Source organism: Cucurbita moschata, unplaced genomic scaffold (genome assembly GCF_002738365.1).
Source record: "Cucurbita moschata cultivar Rifu unplaced genomic scaffold, Cmos_1.0 Cmo_Scf00024, whole genome shotgun sequence".
In the NCBI taxonomy this organism is placed as follows: domain Eukaryota; kingdom Viridiplantae; phylum Streptophyta; class Magnoliopsida; order Cucurbitales; family Cucurbitaceae; genus Cucurbita; species Cucurbita moschata.
The window spans coordinates 262384-279354 of record NW_019268540.1 but is presented as its reverse complement, the minus strand read 5'-3'; the positions used below and the strand labels follow the sequence as shown (position 1 = coordinate 279354).

The following is a 16971-nucleotide window of genomic DNA, read 5'->3' as shown; positions in this document are numbered from 1 at the left end:
AAAAAAAAAAAAAAAAAAAAAAAAAAAAAAAAAAAAAAAAAAAAAAAAAACATACATCAAAACTTCAATCTGGTTCATACGGCAATCTCAAACATCAAGGAGAGGGAAGAGGTGTTCAGGCCATTTGGGATAAACACGCTTGTATAAGCTCATGCAAACTGTGTCATGTTGCTGTAAAACTCCATTGAAAATACACTTCATTGCTCCTGTGTTGCACAATATTACAACAGGCCACATGTTATAATAGATAGGCCCATGAGGAAGATTATTAGCCATGTCTAGGGTAAGTACTGAAGTTCAGGTATTGGGAAGCTTACCGTGTGTACCAACAGGTTCCTTTACACGACCGCGTCTGCCACACTTCGTCCACACATCCACAGGCTGCATCAATCATTCAACATTAGGAGGAAAAACCATACTATAAGATATATTCGATGGCAAGTGATAATCTTCATGCAAGGATTTTTTATTTATTAAAATAGCAACCATTCAATGCAAGAGCTTTGAGTTCAAGCCCTTCCTTTATTCCTCCGTTTATCATTTCAATTTTATACTATGATCCTATGTTTCTCAACCAAAAGCATATAATTGTCCTGTGAAAAATTGAGTTTAGAATGAATCATTAGCGATACTTTAAAAAAAAGTTCCCCAATTTGAAGAAAGCACTAGTTAATTCATCCTTCCAGCTAAGTCTTAGTTAAGAACGGGAGAAGAGGGCATAGAGCATTCTCTAATACAAGATCTGTTCAATTTCAATTAATACCATTCAAAAAGTAACAGTTAACAAACTTATATGCATTCTCTTACCTTGAACCATCTCACGTCATCAGGATTGTGAAACATATATCTCACTGTAGCTTTCAATTTCGATACTCTTTGAGGATAACTGCACATAACAAAAGGAAGACAGCTTTCAGTTTTAACAATTATGAAATCCCCACTGCATCAGATTAATTCATGAAAAATAATTCCGAAAACTATATAAACCTACAGAAATCTTATGAAAATAATAATAATAATAAATAATAGACTATTGAACTGATGTTGAGTTGTTCGCTGACCGTAAGCTCAAGATCGAATATTTCAAGATGGTAAGCTTAAAGAGCTTAAATTCAACAAAATAAGATAATAAAATTTTCATACTAAGACAAACTAGTAGACAACCATTTCCCCTTTCCCTCTCCCTTTGTTGGAAGTATAATTCTATTGTTTGATAAAGAGAATAACGAAAACAATATTTTCAAATGAGGTAAAAAAAATCATTACTTTGTTGACAAGGACATAGATTTCATTACCCGGATAAAATAATCTTCTTCAAAATTATCCGCCTGGGGTCGATACACTTTAACGAACCAGAAGCAGCAAATGACGATATTCCTTCGACATTCCTCAGGACTATCAAAGGAAGTGGAGCAAACGATATAGGAGCATAAATTGAAGCAATAGAAAATCTTCCAGCATGTAGAAATCTCTCCATCTTGTGCTTGTCCGAATTAAAGTTGTCAGATGAAAATATTGGCCTGAAATTTGAGAGATGGTTATCTAAAAATATAAAAGTGAAAAGGCAGATGCCTCTTATCGAAAAGTTAAAAAAATACCTTGTAACAAATTGACGAAACCCAACATGGAACACCAATTTTTCTTTTCCCTTGAGGGGATGAGATTTCTTATCATGCTTCTTGGAGTTCTGAGTAGTCCCAACATTATCGGATATCTCTTCAGAGACATCATGCATCTTGATGCTGAAACAATATTAGTTAGAAGCTAGAATTTATTCACAGAAGAATAGATGGCAGTTACAGCAATAAGTACCTGAAATGGAGGACAGACATCTTGGATTCATGCTGGAGAAGTCCACAAGCTGTAATTGGCATTGACTTTGCTAACTCACACAATTTTGAAGCAGCACCAATGGGCACTTCCTTCACATGCAGCCTTAAATAGGAGCTTGATGCCACACAGTCATCTCTGTTCCCTTGCTCTAATTCTAGAGCTTTAGCAAGAACATGCTTTTGTGTTCTGGAAATGTTACTGAATTCAAAAATTCTAGCATAATCTTGAGGCAAACTTTCCTGAATTAGAAAGATAGAGAGGTTTTGGTGAATTAGAGTAATGTTAAGAAATAGTATGTGAAAGCAAAATTGAATAACAGGAATTATACTTGAGGATCCCACGAGGATGTCCTAAAGGATTTAAGACCTCTATACTTTGCAAAGCGCTTTCTGGCAGGAATATCCATAGGTGTATCCACTTCATCTGGAAATTCTGTAACGACAAATAAGAAAGAATATTGAACATCCATATATAACACTGAACAACACCAAGCATCTGCCACAAACTTTCATGCTCAGTTGTTTTACATGCAAGAAACTGATAATCTCGTAATTGTACGGAAACACTACATTCAAACTGTCATCAATGTTTCGATAACTCTTCAATATCCATAAGAAATAAAATAAAATAAAACAAACTAACCTTCATCATCAGCGTGAGCATTTTTAATCTTTTGAATCTCATCCAATTTTTGTTCGTTGGTCAAGTTTTCACCATCCTGCATTGGAATGAAATTTGAGTGACTAGGCAGCATCAACAAGAAACGGTAGAGAGAGGCAAAAAGTAACCTTACTCTCAATGCATAAGAAAGTTCAAGTTATGAAAGTTGTAAAAGAGAATGCCCTCTTAATCTCTTTCATGATTTAGTTTTTTCTCTATTTTAATTTGTAATGCACAAGATTTGGTTTATCGTTCTGTTTATTACTGTGAGTTCACTCTATATTTGCTAAGCTTCTCTCTTAATTCAACATTTACTCGAATAATACTAGGAGTTATCCTAAGATGTGACTAGGAGTTATCCTAAGATGTGACTGGAGTGTTATGTAAAAGGTGAAAATAATCGTTGGAACTGTGCAAGCTTCAACTTTGTTAGGTTAATTTGCCTGGAAAGAAACCAACACATCAATGATAGGCATAGAGATTGAAGATGGTTTGGAATACAATTTTATTCTTTACTTCAATTGGTTTAAGATGGATTGAAGATAGTTTGGAATTCAACCAATATGATGATTCCTAGCAGTGCAGACTTTTTGAAACTTTCCGCAGTTCTTTTAAGATTTAAAATCCCCTTATAATATTCCATTTTTTCAGCATACTACAAAAAGCTTATAATAACTAGAAGGTTGTCTATTTTTAGTTGCACCCCAGGATGCTAGTTCTCTAGCTTTGAAGCAATAGTCATAGTCTGGTGAAATAAGCAATGGTAAATCACAGATAAAAAAAAAACCAATGAGATTCTCACCATCATCACAGAATCCATATCTGTCTCGTGATCAGAATTTATTAACTCCAAAGAAGCTTGATCATCATCACTGAGGCATGGATTATTAAGGTCATCCACTTCATTTGTATAACCACTGTCTAACATCATACCATCAGATTCATTGTCAACATCAGAATCCTCATCATCTGTGTCACCTATTTCCCAAGCTTCCTGTGTATTTTGGTAGAAGTGAAGGAAAAAATATGAGATGCTGAGAAGTAGTATTAAACTATGAACATGTAAATCGTTGGGGAAGCATTAGCAGATTAATATGCAAACCTGATACTCAGAAGTGCCATGAGCAAGTGCTCTTTTCCTCAAATGCTTTTCTTTCTGATTTCTATCGGCCTCAGCTCTGTCTGCCTCAGTTGGCCAGGTCTGAGAGAAAAACAAATTAACAGTCTCAAACATCAACTATAAATATAACTAACCAAGTGGCATGAGATTTTGTCCTAGGAATAGCATTTGTACAACAAGATTAAAGAATGTAGAAACACCTTAAGGCTCTTAGACTAGTTTGGAAGCATATAACAAGACTAAAACAATTTTAAAACTACCAGGAAAAAAATAACAAGAATAAAAAGTATATTTCTAATCTAGTTGACTTCCATATCTCAAGTTAACTTCTTTTTAGCTTTTACATGAATATTTTTAAATCATGTATTTAACTCCCACCAGCCACCGTGAAAGAAGAAATAGCAAGGAAATTAAGAATAGTAAACCATGCATGAAAAAAGACCAATGTCTTGACTCGGTTTTTATAGAAAAGTATATTTCTTATTAAAAAAGAACACCTGTTCACCAGACAGAGGATCAGGATCGTTCTCGACAACCAATGGCTCTTGCTCTGATGGCTCCAACAGTTGAACAACCTACATGTCAAGAAAGGTGAAATTTAAAATCCATAAGAAAGTGAATGCATACACAAGGAGCAAGCGTTATATGCAAACATAAATTATTATTTAAAAATTTCACTTGAAGCACAATGCAAGTAAAATATGCACCGTAATACCTATGAGAGAAGGAAATTCCATCCCCCTATTAATACATTTCTCAAACTGAACAGTTAATGAAGAAACTAATCTATAAGAATAGCTTTTCAGTAGAAAATATATAATTACCTCCACATCGTGAGTATCCATAGCATCTTGTTCCGTTCTTGGATTCAATGGAACTGGATCCTTGAGAACTTCAATTCTGCAAAGCTGGAAATCTCCTGCTCCAGCAACATGAACCTGATAAAAAGAAAGGCACATATGAACAACAAATCAACCTACCTGAATCAAGAAAAATGGCAAAGCAGAGGACTCTACCAGCTGATTCACAGAAAGACTCCTAGCACGTAGATAACCAGTGAGAAGAAGGGTACATTTTCCTGAAGTACAATTATCAGCTACCATATCAACCTACAGTAGTGCCAGAGAATTAGCAAAATAATAAATAACAAGCAGATGTTCCTCATAGGGTAAAAAGGAAAACAGTGATCAAAGCTATGAATGTATTAAAATACACATATTTAAAGACCTTTTGAGACATCAAATAAGGCCTTTGATTTCTCCAATGAGGAACAGTGAGTCTTTGCTCCTTAAAAAGCCACATAAACTGCAAATACAAATACAAATCATTAAAATAACTGAATAAGCATAAAAAGGTGTGTAAATGAGTAACCTACACGAACAACTGAAACTTATTTACCTTGTGTAACTCATCTTTAGTATCTGCAGGATAAAACTTACAATCCTCCGGAAATTCAGAAGTAATGCTAGAAATACACATTTTTTTATAATCGTTTCGTTTCTTTATATCAGTGGGTAGGTCCTGCCAGAAAAGAAAAAAAAAAGCTTTGACTGTACGAGCAAAGAATTCTTCTCCTTTTAGATTAGAAGTCTCAAAAAAGGAACATACTCGAATAAACACTGCAGTACTTGGTAAACCCAGAGATCTTAATAGGGAAAGGCATTCACTTCCAAATGAATCAATGTAGAGAGATGTGCTTCCTTCAATATAGTAGCTCGCAGAGGTCACAAAAGCAATTAGGTCGGCTACCTACAAATTAATGGGTACATGGCCAATTAATAAACTAAAGATCAAAACTTAAAACTTGATGAGTGAAGAAATAACAAAAGATACAATTTCAGGAGAAGTTAGAACCTTAGCCATCTCCATACACGATTGCAAATCACCATAGGGTGCTTTCAGTACCTGAAGCATAAAAATTTGACCCAATGAAAGCAAGCATAAGGATTGGTACAGAAAAAGATTATTAGGGGCTCTGGACCATTCAATAAATGGAAAAGGGTAGTATTGTGGAAAAAAAAAAAAACTTACCTTTGCTCGCATTGACCCAACAACATTATTAAAAATAATTTATTAGAAAATATCACTAAAACCATGAAGAATCACATAGATACAACTTACTGTTGCCCGTAGCTTGTACTCCGAAGAAGCAACTGTAGATGACGAAGATCCAGAAGCTAACAGAGACAAAAGATCCTCAGCAAGTGGATTCAGGTCTACTGAGGCGGAGAGACCAAACAGAACCTGTGGTCATTGTGATCAGTGCTATTAACAAATAGAATAAGAAAAATGTCTGAAAACAGAAAATGATTTAAATAAGAAAGAAAGCTAAATGTAAAATGCTATCGATAATCTAACTACTCACTATAACTCTAGGAGGATTTTTTGATCCACTCGATGCTCTTTTGTCCTGTAAAACAGCTGCCCTTTTCTGCTCTCGAATCTGCAACAAGCAAACTCGGTAATTAAAATAAAGAAGCACCACCAACAATGAGACAAGCTTAATATGCCCAAGGAAAAGTAAGAATAAGAAGAAAAAGATTGGACATCAAGTACCATTTTATTACGCTGAAGACGAGCAGCCCTAGCTCCCTTAGCAACATTATTCGTTGTAACTTTGCTTCTATCTGATGGCCCAAAACTCAAATTAGAAACCAATAGCTACATAAACCAAATATTAACTAGAAAAGAAACACGAAAACAGGTTTCCACGAATCAAAAGGAAAGAATATATGCACCTTTTAAAGAGGTTTTGTGTTGTTGTCGCGTTGCCTTGGATGAGAAGCGTGATTTATGGGGTTTATTGACTTGAGCTCGACTCCCTCCCATGGCACTGTAAAAATTGTAAGCATAGCATGCTAATAAATTCTAGATGCCAATAAGGTTCTCAACTCTAACAGCTCAAAGAAATTAAAAACATCGGAAGCGTAAACTACAGTGAAATTCTGCTCAGGAGCCAATGAATCGATAAGACTGCCCTGCTAGCTTCCATCTCACGAATTTAAGTAAACTTATAATCCAGGCGGCATAAATAGGGCAAATTAAGTAGTACCCTTATAACCCATAAGAAGGGTGTGTCTGCTTCTAATAATTAACTAATTTTGACTATCTTTTTTAATAAGAGGCAGTGTACAGATGAGGCAGAGTTTAACGTTCTCTTCTTCTGTTCTTTCTCTCGTTAGGTAATTGAGATTTTGGGTGCTGGATGATGGACCTAGTAATCACTGTCAAGACTATGTGTAGAGGTGGCTACGAGGAAGCCGTAAACCTTTTTATTTTACTGTTTTAAACTTCTGAATTCATCACAAACAATATACACTGCTCTTGTTTCCAGTTATTAGAAGTACCATACTGATTGGTCAATCATAGTGGGAGGGAAAGAAGCTCAATCTCTACAAAAGGCTCATATTCTTCTTGCCTACCATAGATTTAATCTAAAATCACATAGAAACCAGCTAAAATCTACAAATATAGAGAATGCCTAAGGTTCCTCTGTGAATCAAAACAATTCCTCCTTCCCATACCTGTCCTAATTTGAGTTGTTCAAGAGCGTAGAAATACGTAAATGGAGATTGGAAAAATACCAGTAACAAGAGAGTAGAAAATCAGTGCAACCAGTTGAGAGGGAAGCGGCAGTGAGCTTCTCGAAGGTAGAAGGAGCCGGCGCGAAGAAGTTGGTGCCGGCGGGAGAGCGAGGGGAAGGTGAAAAGAATGGCAGTTAGGTTTCCCCTTTGTTTTATTTTTATTTTTATTTTTATTATTATTTTATTTCATACAAGTGGGCCGAGTTTTGGGCTACTATGGAGGTTGGGCTGATTTTTTTTCCTTTCCTTTTCCAATTTTGAAATTTTGGTTCGGCTTTCTCCGTCTTGTTTAAACCGGAAAGCGAACCGATTGTTACGATTTTAAAGTATTGAGAACCGAACCGAATGGTCTTTTTATTCAAATTTGAAGTTCCATGTACTATTTTCGTAATCAGCTACTATTTAATGCAACCCTCGAGTTGCATGTTTACGATACAGTTTTATATAAGCTAATTGTATACGATATTTTCACGTATATGTCTCCATATAAATGATTATATGGATTTGGATCAAATCATTTGTAACAACATGAGTCATATCAAAAGTGTTTTTAAGACAAGACACCTAACATTATCTTGTAGACCTTTTCATTTGTTGAATACTATCCTCCCCACGTCAATTATATACTTTCCATACAGTTGGTAATGTTGAATAACAACTAAAATAAATAAAATTATTAATTACAATATTTTATAATACAAATCTCGATACAGATTACTCAATAGTAACTACTGTTGAATGATGAAAGTCACACGTCGACTAATTTAGAGAATGATCATGAATTTATAATTCAAGAATACTAACTCTATTGGTTTGAGACATCTTGAGAAATCAAAAGCAAAATCATGAGAGCTTATGCTCAAAGTGGACAAATATCATACCATTGATGAGAGTCGTGTCCATCTAACAACTACTATCGTCTTCAAATTGGTAAGTGGAAGGAACCAACGAAAATCTCCAATTACACGAAGAAAAAAAACATACACAATTTGATTTGACACTTTTATATTAAAAGTTCTACATAATAAAAATGTTATTTTCAAATATACCCCTTACCACTTAATCTATGGTTGGGTATATTATTCAAAATAACATATATTATTTTTTTAATTCAATAATTGGGAGACATTGTGCCCTCGTCATTTAAAATATATATATATATATATATATATATATATTTTAATCATCATAATTATTTTTGAAAAACTATGATAAAATTACTATTTTACCATTTAAAGAGCTAACAAAGATATGTATTTATAAAAAATAAAAAAAAAGGAAAATCTATAATTCGAAGTTATCGCATTGGTAAGGAAACCTGTTAGAAACGGGGACCACATACTTCTTTTATCCATCATAAATATAGCTTTATTCCAATATTTAATTACGAGAAATTGATATATTTGTTTCATTAAAAAAAATAACGAAAAGGATAAGTCTTAAAGGAAAATACCAATCACAATAAAACAACGTTGACCAGTCAAAGGAACATTAAAAGCCCCTTTTAAATATGGAAGAAGATTGGTTTGAATGGGACTTTCCCTTCCACTTTTTATCGTATTACTTTAAACCATATAATTAATATTTTTTTAATTCAATAATACATTAAAAAAATATATATATTTTATGTCAATTGAGTAATACTTTTACTGGTTAATTGTCTAACTCGTTTCTCCTCCATTATCGAGAGAAGAGGACGACCACACGACGAAATAAGGGCACAAATAAAAAGAATATATTTACACGACGAGTAGAAATTAGAAAAAAGGGGGAAAGAATGAAAATGGAGGTAATAGCAAATTAAGATGAAGATGGAGATTCAAACTTGTAGAACTTATCAACAGCAACAGAAACATCCCAAGTGCAGCTAAGGCCTTTAGGAATGGTGACCAAATCACCAGCCCCGAATTCTGTATATTCAGTCTCAGCCGATCCTTTGGCATAAGCCTTCACTTTTCCCTTCACCAAGTAGCACGTCTCTTCTGCCTCGAACTTCAGCTGGTATTTCCCCGCCGAGCATCCCCACCTACACAAAAATTACTCAACCATCACCCACCCCAGCTCAGACCCAAAGGCTAAAGGCTCGAACTTACGCGAAAGCTTAAACCGATAGATTACAATATACTTACTTTGGCCAGCTCTGGATGTTGAGCAGAGAAAGCTTGGCTTGAGAAGGGTTCCTTTCTACGATGATTCTGAGGTTGTTTGTTGAAGGATTGTTACTGTTTCCTTCTTCATTGGCCATTTTTTTTTTATAGAGAAAGAACAAGAAAGAGAAGAGAAAAGGAATCTTTTGATCTTGAATGGAATATAATGAGAAAAGGAAGAAGGTTGTGGGAGATTTATAGAGAGACAAATAAGGAGGGTTTTACTTCTTTTCTTCATCTTTGGTTGTTTGTTTTGTTTTTATTATTCATCTTTCCTTATGTTTAAATTATTTCAGATTAAAATATCGATTTAGTGAGATATGTAATGAGCTAAAATAAACAATATCTACTAACAAGAAGATGAAAATATCATGGTAACATTTACCGAGATTAAATATTATTCACTGTTTATTTGGATATTGAACCTATAAATCTACAATCGGTGATTATATATTATAATTTTTTTTTTTTTTTTTGTTTAATGCTCATTTATTGTTTTGGACCTACCACACCATACTCACTCCTTAGTGCTCCTTTTTCCAGAAAAACTTAGTTAAAGAACATAAAGATAAAAGCATTTTTACTTTTTTTTTCTTTTTATTTTTTTCAACTAACTTTACACCTACCCACTAAAAAAAACCCACACACATTTTGTGTTTTTAACGGTTATATTTTGGTTTGAATGTTTGATTTATGGGTTAGGCTTTCAGTGCGTTATGTTTCAAAAAATATGTATTGCATGCCACAAGTTATATATGTATTATATTATGCTTTACAAGTTTAATTTATAAAAAGAAAAAAAAAAGTCAAATAAACAAGATATAATAGTATTCATTAAAAAAAGGACATTATCCATTTATATTATATTTAAATTCTCTTTTTAAGAATATATTTTATTTTAATTATCATTTTATAAACTACGGTTCTCTTTCAAATCTTAATTTATTGTATGACTTTTATATTAACACGTCTAATTAAATAAATAAATTAATTAATTAATCAAAATATACATCATCGTCTCACGTGTTTATAAAAACGAAATGAAACAAAGTAAATATATTATTTTGTCATATTTTAATTTATTTTTTGAAAAATAAAAAATACATGGTGGCTGTTTATATTTAGTGATTATTTATCTGATAATTATCCATTTGTTTGTCGTTGTCGGAAGCGAACGTAATTTTTGTGAAATCCTGTTTACTTGGTCAAATCGTTGACCAGATTCTTTGAGACACGTGGCGGAGTAAGAATGGAAGACCGAAATATCGAAGTTTGACCGAAGTTATTTACACACACACCGACGAGCTTTTTCTCAGGCCCTTTCCATCTGCTTCTCTAGACCAATCAGTCGATGCCATGTCATATTATGACCCAATTCTCCATCTTCGTCCCACGTGCGATCTCTCTTCATTTTCATTTTATCCTCTTTGTTATTGAATAATTTCTTATTTTGATTTAATATATTTTGAGCCAAAAAACTATCTTTTTTATTTTTAAGCATGTGGTAGTAGTTACCCAATGCTATCTAATAAAATAAATATATTTATATTTTAAAAATTGGGTGAATTTTGACTTCTACGGCTATTTCAATGTGTTCACACTTCAATTTTATAAATATTAATTGAAATTCATTTAATTTCATAATACATTATTTTTTTTTGTTTTGTTTCGAGGACATACATTGCATCTCGAAGGCAATAATGCATTGTTATTTAATATATAAACAAAATTGGTAGGACTCGGGTTAGGTTATGAGATAGTCTTTAACTTTATAAGTGACAAGTAAGTAACGTGGTTATGTCATAAAAGATGTAGAAGAATATCGAAATCATCTAGTATCAAATTCTGAACCTCTGAACATGCGCTACAATAATATTATTAGATTAAATTTGAATTATATTAATGAAATAAAATTTGATTTCATATTGAAAGCGTGATTTATGTTTAAACTAAATTTAGAAAGAATGATTATAAAAAATTGGTATAATGTATAATTCTAGAACAATGTAGAAATCCTTTTATAAAAAGGGCCCAAACGATTGGGCCTCATCAACACTTTAAGCCACTGGGCCGGCCTTTTGAGTATTGGGCTATCCGGTTGGACCTCTTTATATATATATATATATATATTTTTTTTTTTTCTTTTTTTTTTTGTATATAGAAGAAGTGAAGAATATTTAATCTCAATTAATTTAAGTAAAGTTGAGACATGACATCAATTATATCTTAAAAGGTAAGAGATTTTTAGTCCGCAAATAAAAGGGAAAAAAAGAGGAAAAAATAAAAGAAAAAAATTGTAAAGGCGCTATTATTTGAAGTATAAATAGACATTTTGGTTTGCCTCCTCCTCATCTTCTTCCTCAATTTCCTTCACTGTACTTTCAGTTCTATCCATGGCCACTCAAGGTCAAGTTATCACATGCAAAGGTACTCCCTACACACATTTCACTTCTTTTTCTGCCGTCGATTCTTTTGATTCAGCTCGATCTCTTTTGATTATTGCCAGCGGCGGTGGCCTGGGAACCCAATAAGCCATTGGTGATCGAGGATGTTCAGGTGGCTCCGCCACAAGCTGGCGAGGTCCGAGTCAAGATCCTCTACACTGCTCTTTGTCACACCGATGCTTATACTTGGAGTGGCAAGGTTGTTTTTCTCTTCTTTAATTTCTCAAATCATAATCGGTTAAATTGTCGGTCATTTTCTGGCGCGTATTGTTTCCTAATTCCGTATTGTTTTCGAGTGATTCAATGCGGGTTATTAGATTTCGTTTTTTTGATTAATCGAGTTCGTGGCTTTTAGTGCCGCTCTGTTGGGTGGTGGAAGGGAACGCATTCGTTGTTCTTTATGCATTTGTGATTGTTATGATGTGCTCAGATTAGGAACTCCAGGTTTCTGCATGCTGTGTTATGTTTGGTTATGTTAGAGTTCGGCCATTTGGACAAGGTTGGCTTTGGGTGTGCCAGCCATGCGGTCTAAGACATTTAGATAATTGAAATTCTAAATATCAAGATCCTAGCTCCAAGGTTGGATGGCCTTCGAGATTTAAGGTTTCCACTTGAGATGTCTTCTTTATGGCGTATTGTCTAATGACGGCCGTTGTAATTGTTCTTCCTATTCCTGGCTTGATATTATTTGTGATGGGCTGTTTTTGTATTTTCCTTCGTTTGGTTGAAAACCGGTTCTCTTTAAAAAATTGAAGATCAAATAGTTTGTGTAAAACTTGTTTCTCAATTTTTAGTCATGTATAACTGCCAATTGATTCTATGGTTTAATTGGCAGTTCGTTGTCTTTCACAAACCTTGCTACTTTTGGGGCGTGCTATTCCAAATGGTGGAGTGTCTAGAATTAGGGATCAAGGAAATATGGTAAAATAGTGCTATTAATTTACAACTAAAAGTCAATCACTTTGATAACCAAGATGTCTTTTATTTATTTTGGATAAGTAACAATTTCATGGATGGAATGAAATACAAAAGAGGGGAGGACAACCAAGCCCCAAACACTTCGATAGCTAAAATGTAATTAGTTCATTATCTATCCAGTTCACGTGGCACCTCCCTTACATGTGAAATATTTTGCAAGTTTTTTTGCATACTGAAAGTAGTGTTGTGAAGAACATTCGAGCTTCAATCCTGTAAATAAAACAAGAGCTTTTGGCTATGGAATAAATGTTACAACCAAGAGCTTGCCCCTAAAATGCATCGAGGACCTACATGTTCTGTGTGATTAATTATTTGCATATTTCTCTTTTCAACGTTGTGCTTTGTTATTATCATCATTATTATTATTTTATTTCCTGCACAAGTAAAAACTCGAGTCTCTCAATATCAAATTCTGAGGTCTGATTTTCATCTCTTTTCAGGACCCTGAAGGTCTCTTCCCCTGTATTCTAGGTCATGAGGCTGCAGGGTATATAACTTTCTTTTTGAAGTCGGATGCCAGATATTCTTGTTTTTATTATATATTTATTTCATTGCTTAAGCGGCAATATAAAACCCATGGGCAGGATTGTAGAGAGTGTTGGTGAAGGTGTGACTGAAGTTCAGCCTGGAGATCATGTCATTCCTTGCTACCAAGCAGAATGTCGAGAATGCAAGTTTTGCAAATCGGGGAAAACTAACCTTTGTGGCAAAGTTCGTGCTGCCACGGGGGTGGGAGTAATGATGTCAGATCGTCAGAGTCGTTTCTCTATAAATGGAAAACCTATATATCACTTCATGGGCACGTCAACATTTAGTCAATACACTGTTGTTCACGATGTTAGTGTTGCAAAGATTGACCCCGCGGCTCCTTTGGATAAAGTATGCCTTCTTGGATGTGGTGTTCCCACAGGTAGTGATATGTTAAACTTGCATCAATATCTATTGCTTTTGTAGTTGGGCAATTTCTACACCTTTAAATACAAGAGCAAAACGCCCCGAAAAGAAAAAGAATAACTATGATCCCACCAATGAAAGTGGGTACTAACAAGTCAATAAACTTGAAAGACGAAGAAAAGACCTTCTATGGGTTACGATAGGTGCCAAACAAAACTATATTAGCATTCAATCAATTAGCATGAGGTCAGGATGCCGAAGGCTCTCAACGAACATGTCACAACTCAACCACTAGGAAAGAAGGAAAAAATTCTGGCATACCAAATTACAGTCCCGACTCCCCCTCCGTAATCACTGCAGACTTTGAGCTGACTAGCATCATTATCCTGTTTCATCTGTGAAAAAATTCGGAACAGAAAGGAAAATTTTAGATAAAGAGATTTATTTGTTTGTTGAAGTTTAACTGTCAAATGTGTTTTCTATCCAAGGGGAGACAATGCAGCTGACGTTCAATTTGCCTTTTGTTTTTCTGATCCATTCGTTTCTTTTGAACGAATCTCTTCATGTAAAATAATATCTATTCAGAATTCATTAAAAGCTGTTGCTTATGGTATTTTCAGGTCTTGGAGCTGTTTGGAACACAGCAAAAGTAGAGCCAGGGTCCAATGTTGCTATTTTTGGCCTGGGGACTGTAGGCCTCGCTGTAAGCTTCATATCAGACCTTACCGTTCTTTGACTGCCCCTTCTTTCCTCTAAATCAATCTCATCTTGATTCTAATTTAGCAAGGAGTTCTTCAAAAATTGATGTTTGTCAATGTTTTAGAAGAATTTTGAGGTGTAAATGAGCTGCTCCAAAATGAAACTCAATTTCACCCTTTGATCTTGCACGTCTGGTTTTTTGGAGGCTTGCACCTCACCAGAGATGTACGCCTCCATTGGAAGGCATAGAGTCTTATAGTTATAGCCTTAGACGTTAAAGGCAGATGGGCTGCACGTGATAGCTATAAGAATATTACGGACTAATATTTTGAAATATGAAAGCTAAATAATGCTTGTAGATATATAATTCTAATACTACTTTTATCACAGGTTAAGAATAAATGCAAGGGACTAGTATTATAGAATATGTTGATCCTATGTGATTATGACTGTGCTGTCAAAAAATGGAAGCTTTACTAAAAATGACAATTGATAATGAGTTTTCTACCCATTAGCTTTAAATATTATTGATACTGGTACGTTGAGGTCTTGCATTTTTCTTATGCTATATATTAGCTTGTCTGTATTACACAAAGCTCATGCTTTGTCTCTCAAAGCAAAGTTAGTTTGCTCTTAGCCTTCTCAAACATTGATGTTTGCAAAGGCTCGGTTGCTGCTCGCCATTTCTTCATGAACCTAGAAATATAACTCAACCCCTTTCATATTTATCTTTTTTTATTCTTATCAGCTAAATTGTTTCTTTGGCTAATAGCATCAATTTCCTTGTTACCATAAATTTGACAGGTGGCAGAAGGTGCCAAAGCAGCTGGTGCCTCACGTATAATCGGCATTGATATTGACAGCAAAAAGTTTGAAATTGGTATACCTTGTTTTTCACATTTATGCTCTATTTCTTGAAGTTATAATCTAAAGAAGAGTTATTATAAAGCAAATTATAATCTTTGAGTTTGTGATTTTATTTTTTTAATTTCATCATGGTCATGTTTTGTAACTGGTTTGCGACTTCCTGCATAAACACAAGCACAACACAAACATGTAAGAAGTGTGGCGGGTTTTTCCCAAGGGACAGGGGAGGGCAAGAGACTAAAGGGCCATTAGGGATTGATTTTAAACTTTTAAAATCACTATTATTTTTCAAACAATTTTAGCTCAAGTGCTTTGTAAGTATAAATATGAAAATTTGTTCGAGATTTTTCCTGCAGTGTTGATTAGATAAACAGTTCCATGCATTTTCAATTAGCTCTATCAAATTTTTCTGTTGATAATATATTTTCTTGAATATGCTATTGTAGTTTAAAGAAGGGAGGAAATATACTTTTTAAGAGTGTATGACTATGACTATATGGACAACAAATTTTAATCCTCTTTTCTTTTTCTTCTAAATTTTATAAATAAAATGAGTTCAATATGATACTAAGTTGAAAAACTTATTTATAAATTTGGGGAGACTTTTTTTTAGTAAGCATGTTAACTTTAAAATATATAAGGTTGACTAGGCTTTTTAAATTTTGTTATTTTGAGGCATTGTGGATTATATATATATGAATTTTATATTTATTTAGTTGAGGTGGATTCATTTTTTTCTTAAAAAGAAAATAATATTTTCCATTTTATCTTGTTCTATTTTCTCTCTTATTTCTCTCCTCTCCACCCTCACAACCCACCTCACCCACGACTGCCGTTCCTCTTCCCTACACTGACAATCGCCCTCCCCACCTAAATTCTCGCCGCCGTAGAAAACGAAGAAGAAAGATCTGTTTCATTCCGGTCCCTGATTTGTCTCGGCAGATCTATCTCCTTTATTCCGATTCATCTGTGATTACCAATTTTAAGCAAAACGAAATAAGTTACAAATGTGTATATTGTGAACAGATGGGGAAGATTTTACCTATTTTTAGCATGTTTCTTGTTATTTTATTTTCCACAAGGATTTGTGTTTTTTTGAAGAAATGGAACGATTGGCTGAACGGTCTGGAGTTTTGCCTTATGGGTCTAGCATTAGATGGCATCTAATGGTTGTGGGAAAACTTAAACTTCAATTTTTGAAGAAATTTGAAGTTCGAAATCTGAAACTTGAGGTTGGATTAAGTTGGAGATCTGAAACTTTAGAGGGGAAATGGCTACTGGCGAAGGGTGGAGAAGAGAGAGACAGGAGACGTTGGGGTCTCCGGTTGAGTCACCGAGCTGGGCGTAGGAGGGAAATAACTGGGGGGTGGTGTGGGTGGGGAGAGGAAAGAAGAGATGGGAGAGATTTTTTTTTATAATAAATATATAATTTCCACGTCAGCCACTAAATAAATAGAAAATAAATAAATTTATGTCACATCAGTTAAAAAAATGATAAAGAAAGATCTAGTCTGCTTTCTGTTAACTACAATGTGGAGTGTGACTCGAAGGTAAAATAAGCCACACACCATGACTAAATGTGTTTTTTGATTCTCCTTGACTAAATTCTTACTAATTTTTTTAACATGTATGTCAATTTTTGGGATGGTTGTTTTCTTGTTCTTTACTATTTTATGATCAGAAGGATAGAGATTAATGGTTTTTTCGTTCATTTGGTTTTTTTTTTTTTTTTTTTTTTTTTTTTT

At 34.1% G+C, this 16971-nt stretch overlaps 3 protein-coding genes across 4 annotated transcripts in view; 1 reads left to right on the top strand and 2 right to left on the bottom strand.

The window, feature by feature from the left end:
* Nucleotides 1-7335, bottom strand: part of LOC111461047 (pre-rRNA-processing protein TSR1 homolog) — a 7840-nt gene extending 505 nt beyond the window's left edge. Inside the window, exons 1-22 of the mRNA XM_023104480.1 lie at nt 7229-7335; nt 6352-6446; nt 6170-6240; nt 5979-6056; nt 5735-5857; nt 5468-5518; nt 5222-5362; nt 5012-5134; nt 4841-4918; nt 4630-4722; nt 4438-4551; nt 4111-4188; nt 3596-3694; nt 3296-3487; nt 2476-2551; nt 2162-2265; nt 1813-2072; nt 1599-1742; nt 1296-1520; nt 808-886; nt 318-381; nt 51-206 (exon numbers count right to left, since the gene is read on the bottom strand). Of these exons, the coding sequence (XP_022960248.1) occupies nt 88-206; nt 318-381; nt 808-886; nt 1296-1520; nt 1599-1742; nt 1813-2072; nt 2162-2265; nt 2476-2551; nt 3296-3487; nt 3596-3694; nt 4111-4188; nt 4438-4551; nt 4630-4722; nt 4841-4918; nt 5012-5134; nt 5222-5362; nt 5468-5518; nt 5735-5857; nt 5979-6056; nt 6170-6240; nt 6352-6442 (2403 nt within the window). The 5' untranslated portion in view covers nt 6443-6446; nt 7229-7335 and the 3' untranslated portion in view covers nt 51-87. The remainder of the gene's footprint in view (nt 1-50; nt 207-317; nt 382-807; nt 887-1295; nt 1521-1598; nt 1743-1812; nt 2073-2161; nt 2266-2475; nt 2552-3295; nt 3488-3595; nt 3695-4110; nt 4189-4437; nt 4552-4629; nt 4723-4840; nt 4919-5011; nt 5135-5221; nt 5363-5467; nt 5519-5734; nt 5858-5978; nt 6057-6169; nt 6241-6351; nt 6447-7228) is intronic.
* Nucleotides 7336-8826: 1491 nt separating this feature from the next.
* On the bottom strand, nt 8827-9521 carry LOC111460998. Of its 2 annotated transcripts, none has more exons than XM_023104418.1 (3): nt 9327-9521; nt 8983-9223; nt 8827-8944 (listed from the first exon to the last, which is right to left on the bottom strand). In XM_023104418.1, exons 1-2 carry the CDS (start codon nt 9440-9442, stop codon nt 8998-9000), a joined length of 342 nt encoding a protein of 113 aa, XP_022960186.1. In that variant the 5' UTR covers nt 9443-9521; the 3' UTR covers nt 8827-8944; nt 8983-8997. The 2 variants fall into 2 exon arrangements, with proteins under 2 accessions (XP_022960186.1, XP_022960185.1); XM_023104417.1 differs by having other exon boundaries at nt 8827-8947; nt 9327-9519.
* A 2123-nt stretch (nt 9522-11644) lies between these two features.
* LOC111460997 (alcohol dehydrogenase class-3-like) overlaps nt 11645-16971 on the top strand; it is a 7407-nt gene continuing 2080 nt past the window's right edge. Inside the window, exons 1-6 of the mRNA XM_023104416.1 lie at nt 11645-11771; nt 11851-11987; nt 13207-13253; nt 13351-13676; nt 14281-14363; nt 15164-15239. Of these exons, the coding sequence (XP_022960184.1) occupies nt 11738-11771; nt 11851-11987; nt 13207-13253; nt 13351-13676; nt 14281-14363; nt 15164-15239 (703 nt within the window). The 5' untranslated portion in view covers nt 11645-11737. The remainder of the gene's footprint in view (nt 11772-11850; nt 11988-13206; nt 13254-13350; nt 13677-14280; nt 14364-15163; nt 15240-16971) is intronic.